Genomic DNA, 14772 nt, shown 5'->3' with positions numbered 1-14772 from the left:
ATTAAGTTTTTCAGTTGTTTAGACATGTAAGTCTCTGTATCACCTTGATTTTCTTATCTTGATTAATTTTCGGTTGTTTTCTTTACTGGTTTCCTTCTTTGCTATTCATCCTCCGTTGATTAGTTGCCATCTTTTCTCTCCAGAAGTTCCGAGATACCTGCTTTCATTCATCTTGCATCATAGGACAAACAACAATTTGGCATAAAAATTCCCGTTCCCCTTAGCAATAATAATAATAATAATTTTAGAAATTCCAAGGGGGTATAGTTTTAAAATAATCATTAAGTTTCGAAGTTGCATTTAAAATTTTTTAATGTCATCACGGAAAAAAATCTTTTTTACTTTATAATTTATTTTTAAGGTGATTAACCTTGCTGGTAGAATTTTTGGAGAGTTTTATGTCCTTTTCTAGTTTTAAACTATCAAACTCATCAGACTGACGGGACTCAACGATCTCCAGAAGCCAGACAACGCCTATGTTAAGGGTAAAGTTTCTTTTCTGTACCCGCCGGGTCGTTCGCGCCCCCTCTCTCGCGAGACTTGAAAACCGGAAGTTACACAACGACTCCGAACTCGCCGCGGCTGTGTTAAAGTTGGCGGGAGCCGTCCGGGTGGGACCTGTCCGGTGTTCTCGGCCATCAGGTCCGGGCTGCTGGTGATCTAGGGCGTCGCGGTGGAGTTCCGCGGTCCGTCGGCACGATGCGGGTCGCTGTGGCCGGCTGCTGTCATGGCGAACTGGACAAGATCTACGAGACCCTGGCCCTGGCGGAGCGGCGCGGCCCGGGACCGGTGGATGTCCTTCTGTGCTGCGGCGACTTCCAAGCGGTGCGCAACGAGGCCGACCTGCGCTGCATGGCGGTGCCGCCCAAGTACCGTCACATGCAGACCTTCTACAGGTAAGGGGCGCGCGGCCGGGCCTCGGAGCCCTCGGCGCGCAGCCGAGACGGCCAGCAGGAGCGGCCTCGCGTGAGCTTCCTCCTGCCGCTGACCCCCGTGCCTGGAGGACCTGGCACTTAGGAAATGTCCCTTTCCTCCTTTCCGTAGATACCTTCTTCCCAGGGATCGGGGAGACGCCAGCAGTTTTAGATACCCACTTTGTAATTGCTATAACTCTAGGATTAGTTAATTTAATGATCCAGTTTTTACTGGACTTGGTGAGTTCTAGACGCCCAGAATAAATAGTCTGCCGTGCACTTCACAAAGTTGTTGACCTTAATGGGTGTAGACTGGCGTGAGCTCAAGATTTCATTCATTCATAAGGTCAGGGATGGGTACTGGGGGCCGTTTGACGGTTTTTGAGCTCAGCCTTTTCCTTCAGGTCCTCTTTTGCTTTTTCTGCTGCGGCTAATTTGACTTCTGACAGCTTTACCCTTATGTTGTAGATACTACTCTGGAGAGAAAAAGGCCCCAGTTCTCACACTCTTCATCGGAGGAAACCATGAAGCCTCAAACCATTTGCAAGAGTTACCCTATGGTGGCTGGGTAGCACCAAATATTTACTATTTAGGTATGTGTTTATGTACACTTTTTTTGTCCTGTCGGAATTTGTACCCATTGGGCAACGTCTAGAAGACATGGTTTTGGGGGATGCCATTAACTTATATAATCATGAGAATTGTGTTAAAATATTCAATGGCCAGTCGTGAACATATATCCATCTTTCTTCTAATGGTTTAAATAATAGTATGATTACGAAGGTTTTGCTATTTGCAGTGTTTTTTCTTTTTGAATCAGATTTTATAATGGAAAATATTCAACATCCACAAAAATACCAGGTAGTATAGTAAATTTCACCACTTGTTAGCTTTGGCAACTATTACTCTGTTATACCTTATTCCCGTGTATTTAGTTATTCAGTATAGTTTAAACTTTTCCTGTGGGAGAGGACTGGAAGATTTTATAGCAAATCCTACCCACTAGATTATTTTATTTGTAGATTTTTTTTTCTTTTTTGGTTTTTAGAGACAGGATTTCTCTATTATAGCTTTGGAGCCTGTCTTGGAACTCGCTTTGTAGACCAGGCTGGCCTCAAACTCACAGAGATCTGCCTGTCTCTGCCTCTGGAGTGCCGGGATTAAAGGCATGTGCCATTCGTTTGTATCTTTAAGTGTGTGAATTTTGAGTGTTTTTTTTTTTAAAAAAAAAACACATGCAGTACCATTTTATACCTAACAAAGTAAGTTATTCTAACCTCTAGTGGGTTCTTTTTTCTTTCTTTCTTTTTTCCATGTAGTTTTTCTGTTGCAGAAAATGAAAGACTGTCTTGTGGTATCTCCTGCATTCTGGATTTAGCTGAATGGATTTCTTATGATATCATTTGTAATGTTCCTTTTATTCTCTACATTTTCTATCTTTAAAGTTTGCAACCCTTTCACCTCTTTACTTAAACGTAGGTGGTTTCTAGGTAATTTTCAGGCTTTTCCAGTGATGAAATCATAACTTTGGGAGTTTTGTTTCTCTATTTTATTACTGATTTATCATCTTCCAACAACCTCAGTATTATGAAAAGATGAAGTTGGTCCAGGCATGCTGGCACATGCTTTTAATCCCAGCACTCTGGAGGCAGAAGCAAGGCAGATCTCTAGGAGTTTGAGGCCAGCCTGTGAACTCCAGGCAATCCATAGCTACATAGTGAGGCCTGAATCAAACAAACAAAAAGAAAAGGTGAATTTTCAGAGGAGTCAAAAGTGAAATGTAGAAACTGCATATTCTTTATACATCATACCTGTTGACTTGATTCCTACTGTGTAATTCTCCACCAGGGGACATTTTTCTCCTCTCTCCAATTCCTGCCACTTACTGGATGTTCAGCTAGGTACCATGTGCTTCTATTTGATTTTAATATCCTACCTCATTCATCCTTTTAGAATCCACTGAGTCTCTTGGCTGATTGACTTCAGACTTTCTCTGCCTTGTGTATCATCAGCATATTAAAGCTGTGTGAAGAGTAACCTTATTACGGCAAATAGTTTCAAATATTTTGAGGACTATATGGAATTCCAGGCTTCTAAATGGTTTATTCTCCTAGTAGATTCCTTTGGCCTATAACATTTTACAGAATTGCATAATTTTTCAGGTTTGGCTGGTGTAGTAAAATACCGAGGTGTAAGGATTGGTGGGATCTCTGGCATCTTCAAATCTCATGACTATCGAAAAGGTATTGTTTTGAGTGAACAACTTTTATATATTAGAGCTTGAAATGAATAAAATAAATAAGCAAAATTTATAGTTTGACTTGTCAGGTTTCTTGTATAAATGATACTATTCTTAATTTTGTAGTTCAGTATTTTATGCACATGAAATTATAGATACTATATAGCGTATCCTTATGTTCATGATCTGGTTTTATCAATTTGCTAATTTTAATTTTGATTTTTAAGAAATACAACAATATAGATCAAACTGAAGTTCACTGTTGACCTGACTATCAATGCTGCTCTTCTTTTCCTCTTCCAGTAGCCAGGGAATTGCTGTTCCGAGTAGATGTTTAGCATTCACTTGATGGTTTCATGTCACTGCTGAATATGCAGGAGTTTTAATGTGTTTTACACTGTGTACATGTAGCTTATTGCTTGCATTTTTTTCTTGCTTCCTGGTTTAATGTGTTTTAGCATTATTAATTAATTAATTAATTAATTAGATTTTTGTTGTAGGAATTTAGCAGTCCCTGTATCTGGGGTAGACATTAGGGTAAACAGCTGCTTTTTAGAGGTGCTTTAATCTTGAAGAACCCTTGTAGAAAACAATGATTGTTTTGCTGAAGGGTCATTGCAGCCATCCCATGACTTTGGTCACAAGATGCCTTGGGTGTGCCTGAGGCTCTTGTATTATTGTGTATTGCAAATGATACATAATAAAGGACTGGAGTAATGGGGGCATGTGATACTCCCCTTCAGTAAGACATATACATTAGATTAGGGACCTTGGTATGAGCAAATACTTTGTTTAACAATCAGTAAACACACCTTTGTATGGTTGTTTGGGGTTCAGTTTATCAGAGAGGCTGGATCTTCCTGCTGCCACATAGGCCCTAAAATTTCATCTTGGAGTGCCTTCTTTTTTGAACTAACCCATGCTACAAGGTTCATTCCAATAAAATTTATTTTACTTCCCAACCACAGTTTTCCCTCCCTCCTTTCATCCCATTTCCCCTACCGTCTACTCCTCTGTTTCTATTCAGAAAGGGGAAGGCCTCCCATGGATTTCCACAAAGCATCTCAAGTTGAAGTAGGACTAAACTTCTCCCTTTTAAAACTGGGAGAGGCAACACAGTATGGGGAATGGGTTCCCAAAAGCCAGCTCAAGCATTAGGGACAGGTTCTGATCCCACTGCTAGGAGTCCCACAGATAGATCAAGCTACACAACTGTCACGTGTATGTAGAGGGCCAAGGTTGGTCCAGGTTTAACATGTTTTTGAAATCCATGTCTTGTTATCTATAATCTGTTTATTTGTTAGTAGTTTCAATGTAGTCACCACTATATCTAACTGATTTTTAGAGTAGTGACTTAGAATCACAAATTTTATGAATTAAATGTACATGTTTAATGTAACTGTTAATTGCAAGTCTGTTTCTTTACCCCATCTGTTCTCCATGGACTACAAAGATGGGCTCTTTGTTACTATCCTTGGGAGTATAGATTTGGGACCATTTTGGGAAAGACAAAATGGTAATGCAGTTTATTTCCTTTCAATTTAAGGTCATTTTGAGTGCCCCCCTTATAATTCATCTACCATAAGGAGTATATATCATGTGAGAAATATAGAGGTCTACAAACTGAAACAGGTATGTGAAAAGTAGACTTGAAATAAATTTAGTTTTGTACCAAAATGTGTTTGATATAATGGCTTGTAACATTTGAGAATAGCAATTCAGTATTTCTAAAATTCAGAGTTTGAATAGTGTTTAGGAGATTCATAGGTGAACAAATTTTTATTTTCAATGGTTATAAGTTTATTTAATAAGCAGTTGTAAAACATTTAAATTATGGTTCCATATATTATACTTAGGTTAAGGATAAAGCATATATGCTGAAGTGAAGTAATATTTTCAAATAAATATTCTCACCTAGTGTGATGGTACACACTACTCCATCATTCAGCAGCTGAGTGAGGCAAGAAGATTATGAAGTTGAGGTTAGCCTGGGCTACACAGTAGAATCTTAGAAGAGAAAAAGACAGAGAAAACAAACTTACATTATGAAATTTTAGTATAAGATAAAATAAATAATAGTGTTAAATTAAAAAAACAACCAATGGGAAAGATGATAGCGGACGTGAGAAATTGTGAAGATGGTGTCAAAGTACCGACTTAACTGATGAATGGGGGAGCTAAGTGTTTGAGAGCCCACCACTGGGGTGATCCTGGGCTGAGTGGTTCACACACGGTATTTCATATAATTCCGTTCAAGTTTGGTGAGGGAGCTCTCACTCTGCCTTCCCTAATTAAGAAAACCAAGTCAAGGTTATAGCCAGACAAGAAGCCTGCCCAGGACTCCCTGGTAGTTTACAGCAGAGCCTGTCTCAGTGGTCATGTCCTGCGCCATCGCTAGAGCTGCCTTCCTGCGATCTGTGTGTGCTCTCCTTCTGGGTGCCTTTCCCTTCGTCAGTCTAAAACCCAACTTTCCCGCCACCATTTCTCTAATGTGGCGTCATCCCCCTTCTTCAATTCTCATTATCCATTCAGCGACTATTGTATCTGACCTACATTCCATATTATCTTAAATAGTAATTGTTTCAATTTAGTTTCCCAAGTACATGTTTCATATTACTTGATAGTGCCGAAGAATAAGTAAAGTGTAGAATATATTTTGTGTTTTCCCTGTAAGCAACTATAGATATTTATTTAGCAAAGGGAGACTTTTTAGTTGGTAGTATGTGGATACATTAAGAAAACAATTGGTCTAGGGGTCTGTACCGAGACTGACCATGCAAGCACTCTGCCACCTATATACATTCCTCTTAAGGTTTTTGGGTTTACTGTATTAATTGCATTGGAAATCTTACTAAATCTGTTTTCTCTAGATCTTCAAAATTATAATTTTGTTGTTGTTTTTTTTTTTGAGGCAAGGTTTCTCTGTGTAACAGCGTTGGCTGTCCTAGAACTAGCTCTTGTAGACCAGGCTGGCCTCGAACTCACATTTGCCTGTCTCTGCCTCCCGCTTGCCGGGATTAAAGGCTTATGCCACCACTTCTGGGCTTAAAATTATGATTTGTCTACCAGGGAAAAGGAGCCATAGTTATTAGATATTTTAGAAATCTGGCACGGCAGGCCCCAGCTAATTGGCAGACTAATGAAAGTGTTTGCTGCCCTGCCTTTGCTACAGGAATTATAACAGTTTCCGAGGCACAGGGAAAGCTGCTTCTCTTTGTTTAGGTAATGAGGAGCTTAGTATTTTTATTTCCTTAAAGTGTCCTAAGGATGAATTAACACAGAAAGCTAGATTATCCGTCTACAAGAACGGGGGCATGGTGTGTAGAAAGGAAGGGATTGATTGTTTTTGGTTAGTCTCTTTAAGAATTTTCTTTCTGTTCTTCAAGTTGAAGCAACCTGTAGATATATTCTTATCTCATGACTGGCCAAGAAGTATATATCATTATGGAAATAAGAAGCAGCTTCTTAAGACCAAATCTTTTTTTCGCCAAGAAGTGGAAAACAACACTCTAGGGAGTCCTGCTGCCTCAGAGCTGTTGGAGCACCTAAAGCCCGCGTACTGGTTTTCTGCACATCTTCATGTGAAATTTGCAGCCTTGATGCGGCATCAGGTAGGACAGAAAACATCGGTCCTTATCTTTAATAAACACTTACTGAACATTCATGAAGTGGGCACCATGGGCAGAGTGTAAAAGCCAGAGACTGAAATACAGCTCGCCCCTCAAGAGTTACTCAGTACTCAGCATGGGCAAGAAATGAACAAGCAATTACAGAGCAGGGAAAGTGTGCTGGAAAGGGCTGAGGTGACTGAGGGCACCCGAGGCAGACTGCAGGGGTCAGATTGGCCCACTGATGGAGAAGGAGTTTCCAAAGGACTGCATGTCTGAGCTGAATCCCGAGGTATCAGGAGGAAATAGTCTGAGTGTTTTAATAGAGAGACCAACATGTTTGCAGATTTAAAGTCTGAGTGCGCGGTGCACTTGGTACCAACTCCTGTCTCTCAGGTGTAGAGACAGATACAGCCTGAGCAGAATCAAAGCTGCTTTCTGGGCAGAACATGGGCACCTGCTTCTTCTAGAGTAAGTCCACATCAGAAAGGGCTTTAGCAATGTTTTCAAATAAAACTAGGTTTCAGAAACATTGTACTTCCAACATAAAGAAGGATTTGGTCCACTGCATATCACAGCCATTCCAGAGAGATGGTTCTCACTGGGCCATTAGACGTGACTCTGAGGAGGTCTCCAGAGGCTTGGAGAAATCTCCAGCTGTTAACCTGGATTTTCTGGCTGGTTTCCCTGTGGAGTACATCATGAGAAAACGAGAGTTTGGGTGTTAGCTAGAAGGTAGTGGGAAAGGTGGAGACTGATGGAACCAGGTGGTTGTTCTAAAGACTAATTGGCAGGTTTGTGAGCGGAATGGAGTGATGTCAACAGAGACAGGAAGCTGCTTAGCAAAGGAGGAGAGTCTAGCTAAGGCAAAGCGCACAGAGAATGAATCAGGCTGGAGAGATTACCAGAATAGTAAGGCTTTGGTGAGAAGGCAGGTACAGGATGACTACTACAGGGGTTTTGGAGGATGGGGGTTAGGACACCATTTAGAAAATGCAAAGTTAGCATTGGGAGAGTTTTTGAAGTCTTCTATAGAATTCTCAGGGTCTTTAGTGCATTAATGAGCACTTTCTAGAGAATGTGATGTGTAGTGCTTCCCAAACTACTTTCCTACTTTAACAACTTGCCTGAGATGGTTTGTGTCGGAAAACACTCCCAAAGCTGTGGTCTTACTCCAGGAGGGCAGAAGTTACACCTTCACTTTGTCTGTGGCCACTCAGTGACCACACTTGCTTCACTTCACGTCCAAGCATACCTGTAGACACAGCTCACTTTTCCACATCTTGCTTTCTTTTACTTAAAAGACTGTGGTGGATGGGGCAGCCGGGAGTCTTGTTATGTGGACCAGGCTGGCTTTGAACACAGATCTGGCTGCCTCTGCCTTTTGAATGTTGTAATTAGAGACTTGTGTCACCATGCCCAGCTAACTCTTGAGTTTTTGGGGGGGCCGGGGAGTGGGGGTTGAGACAGGGTCTCTGTGTAGCCTTGGCTGTCCTAAAACTCACTTTGTAGACCAGACTGGCCTTGAACTCATAGAGATCTGCCTGCCTTTTCCTCCCAAGTGCCGGGATTAAAGGCATTCGCATGAACCACTGCCTGGCTCACAGAGCAGTCTCACAACATGTCCATCTTGCCCCAGACTCCTTTGTGTCTATATTGGTATCAGCTTTGCATCCTTAATTGTAGATGATAACTGATTTGGATCGGGTCTTTTCTGAATAATTCATATAAAAAGAATCATAAAGTACAAGTTTTTAGCAACTGGTTTCTTTCATTTGTTTGTTTTTGTGAATCATTCTGTAACACACGTCAGTATTTGACATCGTCGTCAGTGTTTGAGTTTTGGAGGAAACAGCAGCTAATAGTGCTTTGTACTCCATTGTCCAAATGGATATAGACCTTTTCTTTTTTTCTTTTCTGTCTATTCTTGTTTCCTCCTCCTTCCTCCTCCTCTTCTTCTTCTTTTCTCTTCTCTCTCTCTCTTTCTTTCTTTCTTTCTTTCTTTCTTTCTTTCTTATTTATTTGGTACTCATTCTTTTGGCACAGAATTGGGAGCATGTGTTTGGGTGGAAGCATCACCCAGCTCCTGGCATCCGTATACCCCAAAGTCTGGAATGTTTGGGTGGAAGCGTCACCCAAGCCCCTGGCACCCATACCCAAAGAGTCTGAAATGTTTGGGTAAAAGTTCCATCCCAAACCCCCTCCCCTAGGAGTTGCCTCAGTCCAGACTCCACCTGCAAGAAAGCCTGCAAAAAACGGTGACTCCTCTTCAGAGATGCTCAAGGCCACTCCCACAGGGTATTTAAACCGCAACCCAAAGAACAAATACGTGGTTTTTTTTTGTCTTCTTTCCCCATCTCCATCCCTGGGAGCTGGAATGCCACCCTAGAGCGCTAGTATCTTGGAGCGCTGAAAAACCTAGGCTTTTTCTAATTTGGTTTGGTCTGATTTGGATTATTGCATCTGTGGAGAGGTTTATCAGGCCACAAAAACTTTTCAGCATGTAAAAATGTTTCTGCTCTAAAAACTTTTTAGCATGTAAAAATGTTGTTTCTGCTCTATTCGGCGTATGGATTACTTGTGATGCTTTTAACATTCTTACGTCATGGTTTGTCTCTTCTAGGCCACAGATAAAGAACAAGCAGGCAAAGAAACCAAGTTTTTAGCCTTGGACAAATGCTTACCACACAGAGACTTTCTTCAGGTAATAAGAAAATAGTAATTTTATAAGTTTTACTCTTCCAATGATTTTAAAAATATACTTTTTACTTCAGAATTTATTTGTGCTATTTATAATTTATGTTTTCTGAGAGTTCTTTGGTGTCATTTGTTATCATTTTAAATTAACTAGATTTAAAATTATTGGATTGTTAAGCATAAATAAATTACCTAAAATATCTGATTTCGTCCTATAGGTGTTAGAAATAGAACATGATCCCAGTGCTCCTGAGTACTTAGAGTATGATATTGAATGGCTTACTGTTCTCAGGGCCACTGACGACCTGATTAATGTGACCGGGAACCTATGGAACATGCCTGAGAACAATGGTCTGCATGCAAGGTAGTTCTGCTCACTTTAGGACTTGCCTTCTGCACTGTGTACACTTTGTCTCTGATCTGTGTTGTGTTCTGGTCCCTGGAGAGTTTACTTTTGTCTGCAGAAGGGGGGGGGGTAACAGTGGTTTTGGGGAGCTGAGCATTTGGCAAACCTAGCAAGTTCTTGCTTGATGACCATTTGTGAGGTTAAGTAGTGCTTATTGTCTCTAATTTGGGCCTGGCTGGGGGTACTTAGGACCACCTCTCCCCTTCACCCGGCCTCAGCAGGAACTGGCCATGGGACCCCAACTTTGTACTCAAGGTTGACTGATATTGGAAAAGGCTACAAGTTTTTGTCCATGGCTGGCAAAAGAACAGGTCTGTTAAGCATCAACCCAAGTGAGTGTATGAGTGTATGAGCATGTTTCAGACTATAGCATGGTAAAGGTTTGGTTCACACACACACATACTTGTTTGGAGGGATGAGTAAAATTTTTTCTTAGAGTTGTTATTTCTAAAGATTCTTTGCTAAGTTAATTATAATTTTACCATGTGCGTTTTTTAATTTTTATTTTATATATATGTGTAACGACCCTGCATGAATGTCTGTGTACCATGTGGGTGCCTGGCACCTATGGAGGCCAGAAGAGGGGGTCAGATCCCTTGAAATGAGTTAGAAATAGCTATGAGCTGCCATGTAGGTGCTGGGAATTGAACCCAGATTCTCTGGGAGAGTAGCCAGTGTTTTTAACCACTGAGCCCTCTCTGAAGCTCTTGTATAGAATTTTTAGTTTCTTTTTTAATTTTTATAATTGGAGTCAATTTTACTGTTTGGAGGTTATAACATATACAAACCAATTGCTCTAATTGTTACAGGTGGGATTATAGTGCAACTGAAGAAGCTATGAAGGAAGTAATGGAAAAATTGAACCATGACCCTAAGGTTCCCTGTAACTTCAGTATGACGGCAGCTTGTTATGATCCTAGTAAGCCACAGTCGCAAGTGCAGCTGGTTCACAGGATCAATCCGCAGACTACTGAATTTTGTGCCCAGCTTGGCATCACAGACATTAATGTCATGCTTCAGAAGGACAAGGAAGAGCAACATCTGTGTGGAGAATATGAAGAGCAGGGTGATGTGGGGACTGATGAGTCTGAAGAAGACCGGAGTGAGTACAGCACAGACACTTCCGCTCTGTCCTCCTTCAATCCGGATGAAATAATGCTGGATGAAGAGGAGGAGGAGGAGGAGGAAGAGGGTCCTGGTGGTGACGTGACCACACCCTCTGTAGAACCTTCATCCCATCAAGCTTCTGACCTCTCCACGAGCTTTTCTGACGTCAGGAATTTGCCAAGCTCCATGTTTGTGTCTTCTGATGATGCATCCCATCCTCTAACTGGTGGGGAGGGAAATCCTAGTGAGACTGTGCAGTCGGAGGATGGAGAGTCCTTGACTGACTTTCCACTGAAGAGGCTGAGTAATGAACATGAGCCTGAGCAAAGGAAGAAAATTAAGAGGCGGAATCAAGCCATCTATGCTGCCGTAGACGATGGTGATAATGATGAATAAGACAGGGACTTGCCTTAGTGATGTATGTAGTATGTGGTTTCAACACCCTATTTTTAGGGTTGAATTTTTGATAAATTACTGGGCTTTGTAATAATGAAGTGATGAAATTTTGGTTATATATAACTTTGTTTTTAGGATTATGTTTGTATGTTTCAGATATAAACTTATTAAAATTTCATATGAAATTTGATGACCATGTTTTGAAGACATTCACTTCCACTTTGTTGGAACTTAACTACATTTGAACTCTAGAAACACTGTTCTCTAGGAAGGGACTGTGAAGATAAATGAAAACAGGAAGCTTGTAAATGTTTTGATGCATAAAGTACTACCTAATTGCTGAAATTAATATCCTGTTGGCTTTTGCGTATTATATTTTAGCCTAAATTTTTATGTAACCATGGTAGCTATATTCAAGTTACCTTGGCAGAGTGCAGTTTAGTGTTAGTTACCAACAGGGTTGTCTAGATGCCCTCTCTTGCTGCACGGTAGACTGACGGGTAAAGTGTTGTCGAGGGTCCATGTGGAACATACACCTCTCTCGCCTAGTTGCAGTAGATGGACTGCCTGAGGCCATTGCCTCTGGGCTTGGGAACAGACTCATGGATCCAAGGGTCTCATTCTCATCCCACTGCAGTCCAAACCCAGGGAACTCCTGAAGTGGCTGGCTCCCATCCTGGCAGCATTCGACATTGCCATAAGCTTTGGGACTTTGAAGCTTTTGTGTTTGTTTTCTTCCATTTATTCATTTAAATAATTATTTTCTTGTTTACAATAGGTATTTGAAACTGAATTTACCCCACTAGTTTGAATTCCACAAATTCAAATCATAGTTTTCTCCAGAAAAGTCTTTTTAACAAGAAAAAGAACGTGTGTACGCCTGAGGCAATTTGCAGTGTTAAACTATCACAAATATTTTTTTCCCTTTCTCTCTCTGTCTCTGTCTCTCTCTGTCTCTGTCTCTCTCTCTCTCTCTCTCAACTATATAACAGTTTTGGCTGTCCTGGAACTAGTTTTGTAGACCAGGCTAGTCTTGCACTCAGAGGTTCACCTGCCTCTGCCTCTTGAGTGCTGGGATTAAAGGCATGTGCTACCATGGCCCAGCTCTGAAATTTCTTAAAGCAGAAAACAGTTACATGTAAGACAAAATGCCAAAATTAATAGATATTAATTCTAAAAAGCAAACAAAAAATGTTCTGATTTTGCCCAGTCAAGAAAGTATGCAAATACAGATTGTGCAGATCTCAAAGGTAAACCTCATTTATGAAGCGAATTCCAGATCAGTCAGGCTATGTAAAGAGATGCTGACATGAGGCTGGAGAGATGGCTCAGTGGTTAAGAACATTGCCTACTCTTCCAAAGGCTCACAGCCATCTGGTGCCCTCTTGTGGCCTGCAGGTATACATGCAGACAATACTGAGAATAAAAAAAGTGAGAGACACTGCCACAGAAAAATTTTTTGAAAGTATGCAAATACAAAGGAAGATGCAAAAATACTTTTCTTATAACATTGTTTAAGCTTGGTTGAATGTATGGTTAGAATTGCTTAGGAACATAGGATTTATTGGTGTTGCTTGTAGTTGAAGTGTAGTAAATATGAAAGTTACCAGAAATGATTCCCATAAAGTACCTGGTGGCTTTATAACCCAAATGACAGTTTGTGCTGCCCGTCACCACAAAGGCCAATGGGCAGAGACAAATTTGAGTTATGCTCTATTTAGGTGGTGGGCAATCTGAAGACTGTGCTGGGTGCATACCCTAGAAGGAGTGAACCACGTGCAATCAGACTTCTAGCCATCAGGCTATTTAAGGAGGGGCCAATGGTCCAGAGCTCAGCCTCTCTCCTGTCTCTGATGTTCACAGTACTGGTATCTCATCAAATGGTCCAGAGCCTCAGCCTCTTTCCTGTCCCTGATGTCCATGGTGCTGGTGTCTCATCAAATGGTCCAAAGCCTCAGCCTCTCTCCTGTCCCTGATGTCCATGGTGCTGGTGTCTCATCAAATGGTCCAGAGCTCAGCCTCTCTCCTGTCCCTGATGTTCATAGTACTGGCTTCTCATCAAATGGTCCAGAGCTCAGCCTCTCTCCTGTCCCTGATGTCCATGGTGCTGGTGTCTCATTGTCTATACTGCTCCCTTGTAACTGCCTCTGGAACATGTATGTTTGGACACTCCCAAGGACACTGAGTAGTTAGTGTCCGCAGGTGGTATCCCGTGTTCCTCCGAGTGCCACCTGGGCTTGGGGATTAACTGAACGAGCAAACCAGCAGTATGTGCCCAGTGAACTGTTTATGATGTTTACATGTGGATTTTCTTCTGTAATGAGTACGGGCCCTGGAGCAGACTGGTCCAGTTTCCTCCGGAAAACTTTTAAAGCCAGATAATCCCTTCTGTTATAAAAACCGTTCCACACTGTAGAAAAATAGCTTCTTTTTATGAAGCAAGCGTAATGCTGATGCCAAAATCTTAAATAGGTGCTACGAAAAGGTCATCTTCACAAAATACAAGCAAGCCTTGGGGCCAGAGAGATGATGGTTCAGTCAGAGGACCTGGGTTTGATTCCTAACATCCGCATGGCAGCTCATAACTGCCTGTAACTCCAGTCCCAAGGAATTTGACACCCATTTCTTCCCTGGTAGGGTATCATTCACATATACAGCACGGACACACATTTAAATACATATAAAACAGTGAAGAACTTAATAGTACATTTAAAGATGATTTGGCCTGAGCCATACACACAGTAGGGGTGGTTCAATACTGTGAAGCTTAGTCACACAATAGAGGTAATAGGTTAAGAAAAAACCATGATGATTTCATAGATGAGGAAAAGATCTTTGACAAAATTGAGCCCCGATTTCTGAAAGTGTAAAAAATTAAAACCCACCATCTAATTCACTTCACATATGGTAAGCATTTATCAAAGACAAGGCCACCTACTGCCTCCACTTGCAGTCTACAGTCATTGTCATGGAAAGAACCAAACAAATCAGACAAAAGAAAATGTTGAGGGCATTGCAATGAAGAGCTCTGCATTCGGATGGCCTGGTAGCTTAGGTAGAAAACCCAAACTCCAGACTAAAGTCCATCTAAGCATTCCTATACCCCAGGACAGTAAGATAAAGTGATGTGGGCTGGGCATGTAGCTTGATAGAGTGCTTGCCTGACAGCAACAAAGTTGGAGCCATGAGGGCTGGAGTGGGGGTGTGTCCAATCCCGAGCACCACATACACAGGGCATGGCGATGTCCTCCTGTAGCCTCAGCACTCGGTAGGTGGAGGCAGGAGGATTGGGAATTTTGCGATACATGAGACCTTGTCTCAAATAATAGGAATAATGATAATAATGAAGCATAAATTTATATCAATAATACAGATAAGAAATAAATAAGAAGAAATGTGTACAAG

General features: G+C 41.4%; 1 protein-coding gene across 1 annotated transcript; it reads left to right on the top strand.

Moving 5' to 3' along the window:
* The first annotated feature begins 574 nt into the window (after positions 1 to 574).
* Dbr1 (debranching RNA lariats 1) lies at positions 575 to 11659 on the top strand. The gene is made up of 8 exons (XM_041677257.1): positions 575 to 896; positions 1383 to 1507; positions 3077 to 3157; positions 4700 to 4785; positions 6540 to 6764; positions 9385 to 9465; positions 9677 to 9822; positions 10674 to 11659. The coding sequence occupies exons 1-8, from the start codon at positions 700 to 702 to the stop codon at positions 11365 to 11367; spliced, it is 1635 nt and encodes a 544-aa protein (XP_041533191.1). The 5' UTR covers positions 575 to 699; the 3' UTR covers positions 11368 to 11659.
* The last annotated feature ends 3113 nt before the right edge of the window (positions 11660 to 14772 follow it).

The sequence above is a fragment of the Microtus oregoni genome, unplaced genomic scaffold (assembly GCF_018167655.1).
Source record: "Microtus oregoni isolate MIOR12 unplaced genomic scaffold, Mior012 000028F_ref0000031, whole genome shotgun sequence".
Classification (NCBI taxonomy): Eukaryota; Metazoa; Chordata; class Mammalia; order Rodentia; family Cricetidae; genus Microtus; species Microtus oregoni.
The sequence above is the reverse complement of the archived record's forward strand: the minus strand, read 5'-3'. Positions and strand labels throughout refer to the sequence as shown.